Raw genomic sequence first — 18,269 nt, 5'->3', positions numbered from 1 at the left:
TATCTGATATATTCTTAATTTAATTTTATGGTGCTATGATTGTAACCAATTAATGTAAGCCATCATATTTCCGATTTTGTAATTGAATTTATATCATGTTTGGTTTTTAATTATACACACTGTGTTGATTGTTTGTTGGAGAAGATAAACATAATAAAAATGTCCATAGTCCTGTAGACTCAAAACTTCAAGGTGTGATTCAGATTTCATTGAGTGTAAATATATAATGCAGACATAGAAAATATTTTTATCATTTTGTTAAAACTACTACACAACTCAGCTACTTGATACCCAGTGCAACATCACATTTGTTTTGGAAACGCTGTTTGATACTACTATCAACTTACTCAAAACAGTACATCGAGTACAACTTCTTGATGATTTTGCAGTATCAAACAAAAGCTCCAAAAACATTCTAATCATTTAAGATTCACAATGAAAAAAAAAATATGATGGGAAAATTATAAGCTCACATAATTACCTACAAATGTATAAAAATAACGAACATTGGAAAATATTAAAAACGTATGATAAGGCTTATTTTTAGTTTCTTTTAATTCGAAATTCGCAAAGCATTATAAATTCATCAAGTAGTATTCTCAGGTAGTTGCCAACGAATAAAACAGTTAGATATAAGAAATAATATATTTGTACATTGTGTAAAAGAGGGACGAAAGATACCAAAGGGACAGTCAAACTCATAAATCTAAAACAAACTGACAACGCCATGGCTAAAAATGAAAAAGACAAACAAACAACAGCACAACTTATTTTATAGCCTTCGTTATCATTCACTTATATATACATGACTTTTTGAAACAACATGATCAGCTTAATATATTGAATACCAAGACCAGTTACATAACTTTAGAAATTCCAATGAACACATACATTTCCCTTCCGAAAGGCTCCTTCCTTTTCTAGGTTCGGTTGTTCTTTTGATTCTTTTCGGTTTCATCAGTTTTTCAACTTTTTGTGTTGAATATTGGATTTCCAGGAGACAGTATTGGTTCGAGATCTCATCTCTTGTGTATTATTGCCACTGGTCATTTTATTGTTACTCGGGTATTCATTTAAGGCATTTGCCATAAGATATTGTATAGAAAGATGTTGATATAAGTTAATATTGTTTAAGTTAAGACCCTTATTGGTATTTACTTGGTCAAATATATAGAGCATGACCATCCTGCATTTGAATAAACAAAATATTTCATCAAATCATTTATCCATATGAATTCAATGAACTTTTATCATTGTTGGTCAATTTGGGTGACAGATACTTTTTAAAACATGGCAGTATATTCATAATCGTAGATAACAACACTCACTTTATAACACGTTTTATAACCTAATCGGGTGTGTTCTCAAAAGCAAAATCAAATGCTCAAACACATCACACGATTGGATAACAACTATCATATAACTGAATTTACATTGAACGGTATATTTTTCTGCACCAGATACAATAATTTGCCAAATAGAGAAATCGACAAAACAGCCTCTGATGAGGTTCATGACATCCGTAGAGCATTCACAGAAACAGATAAAAGGATTTAATAACTATATTTACACTCAATTCATTTTCAAATTTTGATCCGTTGAGAAACATGAACTGAATAATAGCATGCTATAGTTTCAGAAAAGCAAACACCAAAAAAAACCCAAAACAACAACCACAGTAAACTTTTTGATTTGAAGGATGGATATGGTAAATTGTATTTAAATAATTTGTATCGTATTATCACAAAAATTTGGTTGGTAAATGATTCTTGTATATATTGTCAAGATACCATTATTTGTATCCTTCAGTCACAATTTGTATTTTATTATTACAATATAGTTCTATATATCAGATATTGAATATCTGAAATTCTATTGAGTACATATTTACATTTATTCCAGACAAAATTTGGTTACTCAGTAACAGACAAACTTCGGAAAGCTTTCAAAGAAAGGTATGTGGGTGTGTTTGTTTCTTGTTAATATTCGACTGACTAGAAAGTAATCAATACAATATGGGAATGTGAAGAAGGAATGATTAGATGAAGTTTCTTTGCTGAAACATTACCGTTTCTTTAGAGAAAAATTTGATCCGATAAATGCATTTTAAAAAATAAATCTGTCTTTCTAACTTCATTTAAGCATAAATTGTCAGTGCAGTCTTTTAAACATGAAAATTTGTATGCAGTACAGTGATTTGTTTTTCAGACTTGGTAAAATAATTTGAAAGTAAAAGACACGTTGTATATATTCGTTTGAACCAACACAATATTATCGTATGTGATGCATATAATTTAATAATAAATTACTGCCACTAAACGTCATACATTATAATTTTCTTTTATAAAATTGCATAAACCGAGATCACACATTAAATTAGCCTATGAGTTTTTGTAATAATCATTTGTGTAATATCCGAGGTAATATCTTCATCGTTAGTATTATTTCTACGAACTATGCCACCGTAATCGACCCAATGAATGTGTTTTATAAGTTGTTTAGTTTTCAATTTTCTTTTAAATGAATCACCTCAGCCTGTTTATAGGTGCCTATTTGATTCAGATAATTATTAAAACGATTAGGCGAGATGGATAGAAATCGTTATATAAAACAACGTTTGTTGATTATCAATACTCTTCTTATCAAAAGTCTGACATGATGAGGTTGAGGATTTGATAAAAAGATTCTTCCTTATCATTTGTTTTATTTCTAAAAGCATTATTTCTTCGTTTGATTTTTTTTTTTCTCATTTGAAAGAAGAATCTATTTTATAGCGTTAGAAATTAAACATTTTGCTATGTTTGTTTACCAATTTGTTTTCTGTTTACAGACATTCTAACAAACCACAACCTCAGGACCGTGTTAACAAATACCTGGCCTCTGCTTTGACAGCACGGAGTGTAGACAGAGAGAAGAGAGATCACGTCAATGTCTTTACTTTACGATTTAAGGAATCGTCGAAAGAACGAAGGGTACATTTAATGTTTAAAAGTATAAAATTACTAGAACACACCCGTGATATCGCGGGTCCGTGACTGAATTAAAGTTTATAACTTTGCGTATTATTTGATAAATTCATGCCGATTATAAGATGCACAGTTTTCTCTGCTTGAAAAATCTTTCTGTTTGAACCCGTCGACTTGGAACTTATCAATTATTGGTTATATTAATTATTTGGAAAACAAAAGGGCCTGGAATGAAGTTTTTTTTTAATCAACAGCGTTGTCCTATATTAGTTATAAATAAAGTTGAATTCTTTGATTCGCTGTTTTGCGATATGCCGGCTAACAAATTGAAAACTGTACCTATACACCTTAATTTAAGTCAAGACTTTTAGTATTCGTATTGTCATCTTAGAAATCATACTGATTAAAATACTATAATAGGGAACGATGTGACAATGATGGAATTTAGTAATGTCAACCCTGTGGTTGTGACCCGTGTATATAGCAAAATCCTAAATACACCGTATGGTGGTGCGTTTGTCAGATGCGGAACGTACAGATAAGGTAATAAATAACAGGTGAATTTACTATCGGTATCGGATTCGAGACCCGGAACTTGTTAATTATTGGCGATATTAATTATGTGGACAACAAAAAGGTCTGGAGTGGTGTAATTTATAATCAACACCATTGTCCTATATAAGCTACATGTATATATAAAGTTGAGAATTCTTTGATTTGTCCTTTTTACCCCATGACGGCTGACAAATTGGACCTCGTTATTTTAGTATTATAGATGTGAATGGTTAACTTAAATATTGACTAGAACACACCCGCGAAATCGCGGGAATATACAACTTGCGAACTGTTGTAGGATGATGTTTGTAAAAGACAATTATGTATCACGGAGAATTTCAGAAAAGGTATCAAAAGCCCTCTCCCTTTTTCCAAAGTTCGATATTTGTTACCTTTCTTTTAAATTCAACTATTTTCGTGTGTCTGGCCTCGGACCACAAATATTCTTCTCCTTTGCTACAATGCATCTTTTGGTAAAAGTCAAATTAAATTAAAATTTTGCACCGCTTCAAACATGAAATAAATGTAACTACTTATATATAGACCATTATTAGTCTAATAAAATATGCTTCTAGGACAATCGAATCCATCGTTGCTTTTTCTTTTGAGAGCCTTATTAACATGCCAATGGTAGTATATGAAACTTGTATAAATGACTAAGACCGACTAAGGCTAATTTTAGGGGTGGTCGGAGGGGTCCTGATCCGAAATTCCAGTCTTAAAAACACGAAATCCCGAGATGCAGAGTTTAAAGAAATTCATATCCCGAAATACCAAAGTCGAAAAATATATTCCCGGATACCCTACTTTAAAAATATATTCCCGGATCCCGTATTGACCAATCCCAAGATTCCGAGCTTAAAAACACCAGATCCCGAAGTCCCGAAAAAGGTCCTGCCTCCCTCTAGTCTCTACCCTACTTTCATTTTTGCCAAATCACTACTTTCACTTTCAACAATAAATTTGTATGCCCTTTTTATGTGCATTATGTTTTCTAGTCTGTACATCCGTGCTTTTGTTCGTTCGTGACGTCCGTCCGTCTGTCCCGCTTCAGGTTAAAGTTTTTGGTCGAGGTAGTTTTTGATGAGGTTGAAGTCCAATCGACTCGAAACTTAGTAAATATAGTGCCAAGGTGGCATCTGTGGACACAACTGGTATGACCCCTGAAATAGTAAACATTTCAAAGAAAACAGTAGACAGAATACAGAGAGGATCTGTATATTAAAGTAGCATAATCGCAGTTTACATGTAGATAAAACGCGTAAAATAATTGTCCTCTCTGAAGAGGTATAATAGTTGTGATTTTTGCGATCTAAACACCTAATATGGAGAACGCTTTGATTGGCTTATTTATTTTTCGATTTTTGTTATCTATCATACGATTGGTTGTTTTAAACCGGAAGTCTTATCTATGACTAAAAGTCAGTCTGATGACGAAATCAATATCCGCACTCCTTTTTTGTCGTTTTTCTCCAAAAATAACTCAATCTGAATAATCATAAGAATGGATGACAAATGCGACTATGCATGTTACCTATAGAACACAGAGGCATGGTGATTAATTAATCGTGGAAGGAAGAGAAGCGACACACAAAATGAGGTCTTCTCGTTTAATAGTATAGAAGATAAGGAGATTCGTTCGTGACGTCCGTCCGTCTGTGTCGCTTCAGTTTAAAGTTTTTGGTCGAGGTAGTTTTTGATGAGGTTGAAGTCCAATCGACTCGAAACTTAGTAAATATAGTGCCGAGGTGGCATCTGTGTACTATGGACACATTCTTGTTTCCACATTTTTTACTTATTTTAATATATATGCAACTGGTATGACCCCTGAAATAGTAAACATTTCAAAGACAACAGTTGACAGAATACAGAGAGGATCTGTATATTAAAGTAGCATAATCGTAGTTTACATTTAGATAAAATGCGTAAAATAATTGTCCTCTCTAAGGAGGTATAATAGTTGTGATTCTTGCGATCTAAACACCATGATATGGAGAACGCTCTGATTGGCTTATTTTTTTTCGATTTTTGTTATCTATCATACGATTGGTTGTTTTAAACCGGAAGTCTTATCTATGACTAAAAGTCAGTCTGATGACGGAATCAATATCCACACTCCTTTTTTGTCGTTTTTCTCCAAAAATAACTCAATCTGAATAATCATAAGAATGGATGACAAATGCGACTATGCATGTTACCTATAGAACACAGAGGCATGGTGATTAATTAATCGTAGAAGGAAGAGAAGCGACACACAAAATGAGGTCTTCTCGTTTAATAGTATAGAAACGGCACAATTTAAAGACAAGGTATAAAAACTCAACAAATATATCATTTTGATATAAGACGAAAATCCATCTAATCTTTATCTAGCGGATACAGTTAAATCACAGTTAATTGAAATAGTGTTCGGACAGCCATTTACGAATACAATTCTACAAAAGTATGACATCATCAGTAAAGTATGGTCCTTAAAAATCAATGATTGGTCTTTGTTCTTCCGAATATAAATTGGGTGTGCAACATTACCGAAAATTCCATTTTAAACGCAACTAGAATCATTGATATTTTATTTGTAGGAATTGCTGTTTTTAAATTTTGATCTAATTCTGGTGCTTCGAAACAAATATTAATCATATTTGACTAAAGGACTCTTTTATACAAGTCCCTCAATTCTGCTGATTGAATATTGCATATGCCTGCCATACCATAGAAACGTTTTTATTTTTATCGACAATTGATTTGAAGCTGTGACGTCAAACTTGGCTATTTTAATTAGATAGATATGGTTGAAAACCTCCCACCAAACATTCTCTATATATGTTGATTGGGATGTTCTCTGTAATATTTGTTCCTTATTAGCGGCAACAGTGAGTTATCGATATTCACTGTAATCATTTAGTTATTGTCGAAGTTAAGGTTCATTAAAAGGAATTAAAAAATATAGCTGTATTTACATCACAACACTTACTCTGAGTACAGCCAAACATGTAAGAGTTTAAAGGCATGACAAGAACTAGGTGCATTCTAAATCAAACACGGCAGATTGAGATAAAGTAAACATACACCTACGTTTTATTTGGTATGGTCAGCTCATATACACAGTTTCAAACACTTATTATTGTCCAGATTGTCCCTCTATTGTTCAATTGATCATTACAAATCACAACAATTATTAACATAGAGGAAATTTTTAAACTTTGTTTTAAACCTATTTTTTATAAGCCAAAAGGTTATTATGAACCTTAAATACTTTTAACATGGTATTTTTCCGTAATATGGATGAAAAAGGCGGTTTATCGTACTGACAAAGTTGAAAGGTAATATAGTAATATTTTCTTATTTTTTAGTACCATGCTGCAGATGACTTTGCTTTTAGTAGTAGCATGATATGTTCCTTAATCATGCTTCTGTGTACAGCTGGAATGCAAACTGTTGTTTTACCAAGGTAATAATTCGATAAAAGGCTTTGTTAAAAAATTCTCGGAACTAACATTAACAGTACCAAATTTATTGTGCCAGATGCTCGCGGCCAACATATTCGAAAATCCAAACAATTGTACAATACCTGATTAAATTAGTAAGGATCCATAGTTAAGACAAAGCTGGACAAATAATTAGAAATGAATGAATCAATGTAATTTTATGCTACTTTAGATGGTAATCAAATTAGATGAAGACTGCAGAACCTTATGTCGATGTGATTAATGATTAAATGGAATACTTATTTACACATGTAAACCATTCTCTTGAACTTTTGGTTTGCTTTTTCATTGAAAGTAACCCGACATCTTTTTATAGTCCCCGACCGACTGAGTTGAAGGGGACTTAAGGTTTGTACTCTGTCCGTGTGTCTGTCTATCTGTTGATCTGCCTTTCTGTACTCTGTCCGTTTGTCTGTCTATCTGTTGATCTGCCTTTCTGTACATCCATCAGTCTGGCAAATCAGTTTACCCACAATTTTTCATTCTTGAAAATATTAATTTGATATTTGGTATATCGTTGTATTACAAGTTACATATTAAGTTCAAATTTGTTCCGATCTGATGATTTTGTCTAGAGTTATGGCCCACGTCATTCTCATAATTGAGAACGCCAGACGTCTGTTTCGTTAACATAAGACATTTATGCGGGTGAACATTGACAAAAAGGAGGACAATTATAAAAGTAAGACCATCTTTGTAAGAAAGTAAAACTTAATGTTTGAAAGAGTTTAACATTTTATGAACAGCGAAAAGACCACATCAATGATAAAGGGAGTCGAAAATAGACTGACAACACTAAAAGAAAAATAACAGAAAATCAACATTTCACAATACACCACATAGAAAACTAAACACTGAGCAATACGAAAGCCGCCGAAACTTGGGGTGATATCCGGTACTCAACAAGGTAGGCAGATCCTGCAGCACACGTGGCACCCGTCATATTGCTCATGTTATTACAAAACCGGTGATAAGCTTAATTCGTAAATCATATTCGTGGATAAGGGGTGGGTATGTAGCTACGACAAATGGATACATATCCGTCGTCCTTTGGGAAATCAGATACTGCATAACAGTCAACAAAATCGTGATGACATCTGTTAAATTTACGGGAGGAAGATTTCAAATTCACCACTTGGAACTCTTGGTTTAGTAGCTTCTATGTCAATCCTCTATCAAAATAATTATAAAAGAAAAATACAATTACTTGAATGTTGCTACATAGAAATGGAATATTCAAAATTGGGGGCTGAAATCATCTCTTTTGGTGTATACTTGTTTACCGACCCTCACTGTCAATTTCTAGATGTAAGTCAAGATATTCGACGGACAGGTTTATGATTCTGTACGCAATAGAATAAAACAGTTAATTTTGGTGCTGCACAAAAAGACAGTCACATAAATGTCTTACTGCTACTTACACCTATGCTAACGATGTTCATGCCGTTTTCAATATCGTTTCTTATAAAACAAGGAATACATTTGTAATTATTATCTCTTGCTCTGACAACTTGTCATTTTTTAGTATTGGTTCTACCACTAGTAGTTTAGTTTTCTGTACCGCAAAATTATTTGAAAATTGGCTATCAAGGAGAAATTCCATGTTGAAAACTCAACCAGTAACAAGCTATTTATCTATTCAATGAGACAGTTCACCTCCGAAGAATATAAATACCCTGACAAACACCTACTTAATCTCTTGAAAGGGGTTATTCCCTTATAATAAATTAGCCAAAACCATTTCATTCTGACAATTTGTTTAAAACGATTTCTATAATATTTGAAAAAAAAAGTTATTTTTGTTTTCTTTGCAGGACCATTTTGTTACTTATGCTTTTCCTAGCCTCATTTGTGTGGATATCTCTTATCTTGATGTTACTTCTCAGTGTTAAACTAAAGGTCAGTAATGAAAGGTTTACGATTTCGACCAATATTGTGTTCTTAGAAAATTATGGTAGTCATTCAATGAGTCATTGCATAGAGGATAGAACTACTATAACTGAATAATATTTTCGATATTAACAGCAAAGGTAATAATTGTACCCATTGCATACATAAGTATATACCGTTATTGTTCGGAATTCATTATAAATAACATACATAATTTTATTGGTATATGTTCAATTAAAATTGAATTAAGCTAAATATCTAAAAAAAATATGTTGAAAATTATCAACTGTGTATATAACCATGGTCAAACAAAGTCACGAGTAGTATACAACTATTTAAAAGTCATAATTGATTGACAGAAAACAAGTCCTGGTTACAAACTAAAATCGAGGGAAACACATCAGCTATAAGAGGAAAACAACGAAACGACAGAAACACTGAAGTGAAACAAAACAAATGACAATGTAACCCACACAGAAACAGTAAAACTATAAGATTACAACTGCCATTTAACTGATTTTGTACACGACATTTTTACAAAACACTGTGCTTGAACCTGGTTTTATGGCTAGCTTAATCTCGTGCTTTAATGGCAATGTTAAATATACCACTTAAACATTTAACGTGCCAATAAGAAAAATTCTGAGAAAAATATTTATAATGGGTATGCTTTTTAAAGGACATTTCCATAAAACTAGATACGAACAGTTTAATTCATGAAAGAACTTAAATAAATTATACATTGGGGAAAATCGCATTTGACAAAATCATAATGCATACGGGATTACTTATGAACGTTCACTTTCACGGATTTTCTATTGAATTGGATAATCTCCAATGTAGGGCCGGTGTTTTATCTATTGAAACCAGGGTATTTATAACTGAATGGGATGATAAAAAGATTCGTAGAGAATCATATAGAGAACTTATCTCTTCTAATATATTCAATTTCTACTGACTCTATTGCACTTATCAAGTTTTTAGATAAAATAGTATGAAAAATTTCAGATTTTAATCATAAATCTTCTTTCATTAGGTAAACCTTTTCTGCTTTCAACATAAATCTTTTCCTCCATCGATTTGTCTGACATTTTACTTCAATATCACGTCATATCTCGCTCAGAATTATGTTATCTCATTTAAATTAACACTGAACTGACTTTGATTTTCCGCCAGATAACATCTCCTATTCAATTAAATATCAAGTAATTTCTGTTATCACTATGGTACTGCATATCATCAAAATGATTCGTTCCCTGTGAGTTGTATGGACCCAGCACAACTTGGCGTAACCTAACATTCAAAAAGTTAGAAAACATCCATTATTATTAGCGCTTTAGGTGGTATCTAAACAACTTTTCGATCAATTACACGGACACTTTATTTTCCTTTCATTAAATGATGTTTTGAGTATTTACTGTGTAATTATGGTAACCATCAAACAGATCAAAAATACATATACTCAAAAGTCTGACAACCAATTCTACCAAAACATAGTTTATAGCGGTTACATGAAGTATAAAAAAACTTTTCTGTGGTTTTAAAGGGCCATTAACTATGTTCACCAGTTAAAATCTAATTTTAATTATAATTTATAACATAGTAAATCGTATATATGAATTATATAAAGTCTGGATTAAACAATTTACGATGCATATACTCAATAATATGTACCAGAATTTCGTTCGTATTCTAATGTAGACGCAATCTAATTTACCTTGTAGATGACCTCTAAAGACTGTCGACGGTCGTATGACTCGAAATAAACATAATAAACATATAAATATAAAGCAAACACGTACAATTGGAGTATTCTATGTCTGTTTAACTTCGTTTAATAGGTTAAATAAATAGGTCAATGAGCGTTTTACCTGTATGAAAAATAATTTTGTTTTTGGATCGAAACAGTCAACCAAATAATTCACTTTTGTTTCACTTTTAATGTAACATTCTTTTCCTTTTAAAAGCTGAACAACCCTATTATATACGTAATCCAACTCCAGCTTATTAAATTAAATTGAAAGTCACATGACTACAGATTCATTAGGAATAATTCATCATCCATGTTTCTCCGCTTATATTGACAAACTTGAAACTAACTGCCTTCTAAAATAAGTTATTGTTTTACTTTTTCACCCTGATTAATTTTTGAACAAAAAAAACCAATCATTTTTTTTTTTGTATCTCGTAGTTTATGTCCCTTTAAGAAACCATCAGGAGTTTGGAAGAAAGTAATTTGTAACTATTTCAAAAGCTCCGACAACGCATTTGTTTGTTTGTCTGAAAATAATCTGCAAAGTAGACAATTTTGTTCCCACAGTAAATTGGTAGTCATAAACGTGTCACGTTTAGATATCGACGGGGATAGTTTTATAATTTCTAAAAAATTCTTTTCACAATATCCTAAAAACTACACACCATATTTGGTATTAAACTTACTAGTGGTAATCTCAACAATTTTAAAGACAAATTTTGAATGAAGCACTTTTATTACATGGTTGTCTTCTCTATGGTCGGGTTGTTGTCGCTTTGACACATTCCCAATTTCCTTTCTCAATTTTATTAGTACATGGATCTACATATTATTTCGTCGCATTTCCACTTCAACTAAATACATGAGCTTCTCTCATTTCGGTATGAAGCTTCAAATTTGCAAGTTTGACTTTGTCATATATTTTCGAATTCATCACGTATTAATTTCCGGTTTACCGATATTTTACATTGTTGCAATCATATAAGATTAAGGTTACATTTTACTTAGCAACTACATATTATAGATACTTGATAATTAATGCTAAGTTTAATAATGACATTTGTTTATCTGTTTTCTTTTATCACCTTCACCTTGTTAAAAATGTGTTGTTTTTTTGTTTTTGTACTTCATTCCAAATAGAGAGCAGATATATAAATAAGTGAGCGGTAACTCTCACTGCAACTTGTTTTTGCATATTTTGATTCGTTGCTTGTATAATTTTTCAAATAAAAATTATAACAGCATATGGTGTTTATAGTGTATTTGACATTGCCTGACAATTAAGTTATTAAAAAAAATAAAAACTATGGCATATTTTAAAACTGAATATTTTCTTTCAGTGTGCACCTTTTGATATTCGTAAATCTTCAGGATTGAGATTGTTTGTTATGATCACTACAATAGTCCTTATTTATGCTACATCTCAAATTAATATTGTAAGTATCATCAATTGTATACAGACATGGATAAAATGGCGATTGTTAACTATACTTATATTATTGGATTCGTGTAGCAATCATTTTTATTGGCAATACCCCCAATTCGTGATCTTGAGTGAATGAGTTTTCCAACTTACCGTACATTTTAAGTCCATGTTCTCATCTCCTAACAACGCTAAACAACGTACATAGAAAATACGTCTTGATAAATTATACAACTTGTGTTTTTGAACGATTAAATGACAAAGTCAGAGAGATACGGAAGGATCGTGATTGATCCATGTCACTTAACGATAGAGACATAAACATAAAAGAGGGACGAAAGATACCAAAGGGACAGTCAAACTCATAAATCTAAAATAAACTGACAACGCCATGGCTAAAAATGAAAAAGACAAACAGACAAACAATAGTACACATAACTTAGTACCATGAATCTTTGGAACCTTTATTTCTGTTTGGTGTTTTGTCGATTTTTCCGTTCTATCATAATCGTTAATAAAACACATTTGATAAATTTACAAATGAGAAAATTATTATCCTTGAAAAAAATATCCTATTTGGTACACCAATGCTGATGTTAATATCCAGATGTTATTCAACATTCGTCAAACGTATTCCTATGGTAGTTTCGTTAAATGAATCATATATATTTTATGATAGTATGATACTAAACCCCTAACGGGAGGGATTGTACCTGATATTCATATGATGAAGACATAATCTTTCAATCAGTTTAATTGAGGTCTGGAGCTGGCATGTCAGTTAACTGCTAGTAGTCTGTTGTTATTTATGTATTATTGTCATTTTATTTATTTTCTTTTGTTACATCTTTTGATATCAGACTCGGACTTCTCTTGAACTGAATTTTAATGTGCGTATTGTTATTCTTTTACTTTTCTACATTGGCTAGAGGTATAGGGGGAGGGTTGAGATCTCATAAACATGTTTAACCCCGCCGCAATTTTGCGCCTGTCCCAAGTCAGGAGCCTCTGGCCTTTGTTAGTCTTGTATGATTTTAAATTTTAGTTTCTTGTGTATAATTCGGAGTTTAGTATGACGTCCATTATCACTGTACTATTATGCATATTTTAGGGGCCAGCTGAAGGACACCTACGGGTGCGGGAATTCTCGCTACATTGAAGACCCATTGGTTGCCTTCGGCTGTTGTTTGCTCTATGGTCGGGTGGTTGTCGCTTTGACATATTCACCATTTCCTTTCTCAATTTTATATTCTTGGAACTGGAAATATTCATTTTCGTTAGGTATACTGCTATTTAAAAGAATGTCGTGTGACAACTAGGTTAATTGTTTACGCTTTTCTTTTTTTTTACAGCTATGTTGTAAAGATTCAGCTTTCTACAAAACGCTTACAAATGCCAGTATTACATATATTTCCTCTGATGAACATTTAAAATGTCCACTTCCACAATACATCTATCTGAGTGGTATTATGGGATATATATGCGTTTCCGTTTTCCTAAAGCTTGCTGCTGGAGTTAAAGTATTCATGATGTCAATCATTGCTGCGGTGTATATTGTTGTTATGGAGTTTACACATGTATCTGTGTTGAATGCATTTGACAACATATACAGGTAAAAACATAAATACGACAAGGTATCTCAGAATAATTATTACCTGTAATTACTTTTCTTAAAACGGTATATCTATTCTGATAAAGAAAGATTCAAAAGATTCTTCTAAAATTAAAGAATGACGAAACATTTGTTCTTATCATTTAGCACACCGAGTATTAGGAACACTTAACAAAATTTACCTATTAAATGGCGTCCTATATATTACTAATAATTTGGTAAAACCAATCATGGTTTGATAATTAGAACTAAATTTTGTTTAATATGACATAAAAGAGGAAACAAAATTTGAACTTCAGTGTGTTTATGTTTTGAAACATGTAAATTTTCAGTCGGATTATGTAGGTTGTATCAGTATTATCAAATTCTCTATTTAGCACCTTTGGTCCAAATTTAGAAAGTTTATTATTGATTTATATGATTTCCAAAAACTAAACTGTATCAAGGGACATAACATTTCACCTATATTTGTAGACCAGTTATTCCAACTCATGTTATTGGTGCAGTTGTATTGATTGTTTTCATGGTAACCTTGTACCTGCAGGGTCGACAGCAAGAATGGACTTCTAGATTAGACTTTCTATGGAAAACACAGGTATTAACTCTTTCAATAAATCTTGTTTTACCTTTTTTCTTTACACATCAGCAATACATTATATTCAAGGAGTGCAGATGATAAAAAAAATTAATTGTTTAAATTTCTGAAGATTCACCTTTTCCTCTAAACTGTATTGACTATTAGTTTACATATATTACTTTATTAAATAACATTAATGCATTTCAATTAACAGGCAACTGAGGAAAAGATAGAAATGACAGACCTACAAACCAACAACAGACAAATATTGTGTAATCTACTCCCAGCCCATGTTGCTGCTCATTTTATTGATCTACAGGCAAGAAGTAATCTGGTGAGTTCAGACAGATGCTGATGTATACACTAATAATTGACTACAAGAAAAAGACCCGCATTATTCTTGAAGTGCAAATCACATGCTTTCGGCATTCATCGGAACAAAATATCTGTTACATTTTTGGTCCACTACTGACGAATTCGAATGGGACTTTAGGTTTGCATTCCGTCTTTCTGTCTGCCTGTCAGTCTGCCAAACTTTTTCTTTTCGTACTTGACGACCTTTATTTGATATTTAATGTATTATTTTATCATAACAAGATGCAGATCAAATTTGCATTTTGTTGTGATACAATGCATTTTTAATCTGTAGTGGACTATGTATTGCCATACAAAACTCTCAGAATGCTTGTTAAACTATACATATTTAGACAATAAGTTCTTTCTATAAACCAATATAGGATTATCATATTCTGTGGTGACCATGTTTTCATTTGAACAAACTTTCGTTTTGAGATGGGGACTCGTTTTTATCAAATTAGATTTTCCAACAGTATAATTAATGACAAACGAGCCACTCTGAAGACGGCTTGTTTTATCTATTTTCATAAACAGTGTCACTACAATTTATTTTTATTTAAACAAATGTTTTATTTCAAGGATACAGATAGAAATAAATTGTTATAAACGTTTTCTTAACTTTATTATAACTTAATATAATTTGAGATAAAGAAGAATGATTTCTTTAGCCGGGAATAAGTCGAAAATTTATGTTTCCCACTTAGCTTTTTACGATAAATTGTCAATTACATTTTTTTTTAATTTCAAATGAAAATATTCATATATTTATATCATTTTACTTATTCCTTTTTTCATTTGAAATCCTAATATTATTCATAAAATGATTTTGAAGACTTAAGTCTGCATGTGTAGTTATATTTCAAATACTCATGTATTATGTTAAGTCTTGATGAATTAATCTTGTGAAATATGTTACTTAATTTTAAAAAGTACTTGTTTGTCGTTTATATCTTTGTGTTTTTGCATTTTTGGGAATATAAGGATTATGGAAATTAGATATCCTCTGTTTCGGAAACAACAATTTGATATTAGAACTTTGATATGGACGACTTATGTGGTGTTATATCGTTTGATGACTCTGAATGTCTGATTTTGTGGTTTGGTTTTGTAGCTTAATATCCAATTTGTTTTTATTGATAAACAACTAAATAAACGAGGATTTAATATAATATTACTTAAAGGGTTCAAGTTGAAAAACTAAAGTTATTTTAAATTATCTACTAATCCATATTTATCAGATTAGTTCAATCAGGCGAATAAAAGTTTAGCCATAGGTTATTCGTTTATAAGTTTACCACACTTTTATTATTTCACAAAACATCATGTGAACTGACAATTTCTAGCATTTAGGTCGAACTGGTCCGAGAACACAATTAATTCGTAGTGCATTTCTTTTAGAACATAAATGAAAATTAAAAAAATCCCACCTGCGCTTTCTCAATGAAATTTTTACAGTGTGTTGTACTACTTTTGGGACAAATTATATCAAAATTATAGAAAACTTAATTGGCTCTAACTCAAAATATGGACAATTTTATGTTTAGGGTGTCTTGAAATCTTTTGACAGCTTCCGAAGTGCTAATTTTTAACCTTTTCCAGCTGGACCAAATCACTACTTTCCTTTAAAATTCTGGACCCAAATTTTTTACAATGTAATTTCACCCCCTACTTCCAATTTGAGGCATAAAACATGGAGAAATAAATTTGGAAGGGGTATGAAAAATATTGGCAGGTAACCCACTGTCAACACTAGGGACTATATTCGTGAACAACGAAAATCAAGGGACGACAATTGTGGTCCCGGACCAACTGAGTAGAACTTTTTGTCTATTCTACTTATGATTTGTTTTAGTATCTTTTATGGCACGGGTACCAAATTGTGTTAGTTCACATGCAAGCAGAGTGTTGAAAAATACTACCAGCTTAACACATTGTCAGTATATATTTGATAATCAATACCAAATAAAGTTTGTCATATAACATCTTCAGGTTTTTGGAGTAATTTTAAAAGTTTTATATTTCAGGATGATCTCTACAGTCAGCATTACAGCAAAGTTGGTGTGTTTTTCGCCTCGATTCCAAACTTTTCTGATTTCTATATCGAACTTGATGCCAATAATCAAGGAGTGGAATGTTTACGTGTTTTAAATGAAATTATTGTCGATTTTGACGAGGTACTGTAAAGTATTCATGCTTTAAAATTAAATATAATTAATACAAAAGACCAGTTATAGTAAAAGTGGTAGAAATTTGGAAAAACTTCTTAAAACTAAAAACAATTTCATTTAAACTACATGGAGTGATTTGAAAAGAATGGGGTTATATATTTATATGTAGTATCACTCTCAATATCAGCTCAACAATAATAAATATGCAAAAAACGTCCCTTCCAGGATTTGAACTAATGCTATTGGGATATCTAGACACCACAGCGTGCACTGTGTCCAGCATTCTAAACCACTCGGCCACTTGAACTAAATAAAAAAAACTTCAGTTTCAAAATTATGATCTTTCAATTCGCTTGTTTCTACATATGGATAATACATCTCCCAGATGATATTCTATTGAAGAGCTTGTGTTTACAGTATTTCCTTGTTAGAGGGTTGCTGCTCACAAGGATATTATTAATCAAAAAATTCAAGTGATAAACTTGGTAGAGATTTCCATAACATGTGAAAATGGCAGCGATTATGAGCAGGACAAATCTACAAAAACGTCACAATTTCACAATCATCATTATCTTCCACGTTAATATGATTTACCTTTTTATGCGTTTTTCCAGGAAACGGTTGAAAATTTTCTGATTACATTGAATTCATTTAGTCAAACATTTTAGCTGAGCCTCTAGGTTTTGTTTTTTTTTTTTAATTTTGAAAGTACATGCATGCAACTTTGTTTGTTTTATTTCAGGCTCTTAACGAACCACGATTTCGTGCAATCGACAAGATTAAAACAATTGGAAGCACATATATGGGAGCAGTTGGTCTAATGCCAGAAATGAAAATTCAGGTATAATACTGAGCTACTGTCATCCAATTTTTAGATATTATCGCCACTGTTCAGGTCTAAATATTTTTTATTTTTAGCCATGGCGTTGTCAGTTTATTTTCTGTCTATGAGTTTGACTGTCCCTCTGGTATCATTCACCCCTCTTTTGTCTTTACTTCTAAGTCCAATGTACTTAACTTTAGTAATTAGGACTTTTAGACGAGTTTTATCATTATTACTGACAGCATGGCGTTTCTTGACACTGTAATGGTTATTTATAAAGCGCGAATATTACACTACACCGATGGATTATATTTGTTATAAAACACGACCCAACATGGTATGATATTATGGGAATTTTAACTTTCATATCACTTTCAAATTGTGTTGATTATTAAATCAATTATGCATTAAATACTTAAAAAAAAAAACATTTTGCCGCAAGTTGAGTAGGATCTAATTACCCTTCCGTGCACCCGAGATCGTTTTTTGTGGTGTTTGTTTTCTTTAGTCTTAAGATTTTATGTTGTGTCTTTTGTACTGTTGTTTGAGTGTCATTCTTTTGCAATGTCCTTTTTAGTATCTTAATCATCTCTTTTATGATAAATTCATCAGATTGAAGAATGTCACAGTATGGTCACTGATGAGTGTGAGTTTTATATT

At 31.7% G+C, this 18,269-nt stretch overlaps 1 protein-coding gene across 1 annotated transcript in view; it reads left to right on the top strand.

The window, feature by feature from the left end:
- LOC143065072 (adenylate cyclase type 1-like) overlaps window positions 1-18,269 on the top strand; it is an 80,560-nt gene that overhangs the window by 50,646 nt on the left and 11,645 nt on the right. Inside the window, exons 9-18 of the mRNA XM_076238387.1 lie at window positions 1,903-1,955; window positions 2,831-2,972; window positions 6,872-6,969; window positions 8,821-8,905; window positions 11,990-12,085; window positions 13,425-13,684; window positions 14,159-14,279; window positions 14,476-14,595; window positions 16,643-16,792; window positions 17,529-17,627. Coding sequence (XP_076094502.1) covers window positions 1,903-1,955; window positions 2,831-2,972; window positions 6,872-6,969; window positions 8,821-8,905; window positions 11,990-12,085; window positions 13,425-13,684; window positions 14,159-14,279; window positions 14,476-14,595; window positions 16,643-16,792; window positions 17,529-17,627 — 1,224 coding nt within the window. The remainder of the gene's footprint in view (window positions 1-1,902; window positions 1,956-2,830; window positions 2,973-6,871; window positions 6,970-8,820; window positions 8,906-11,989; window positions 12,086-13,424; window positions 13,685-14,158; window positions 14,280-14,475; window positions 14,596-16,642; window positions 16,793-17,528; window positions 17,628-18,269) is intronic.

This window comes from Mytilus galloprovincialis, chromosome 2 (assembly GCF_965363235.1).
Source record: "Mytilus galloprovincialis chromosome 2, xbMytGall1.hap1.1, whole genome shotgun sequence".
NCBI lineage: Eukaryota > Metazoa > Mollusca > Bivalvia > Mytilida > Mytilidae > Mytilus > Mytilus galloprovincialis.
The sequence above is the reverse complement of the archived record's forward strand: the minus strand, read 5'-3'. Positions and strand labels throughout refer to the sequence as shown.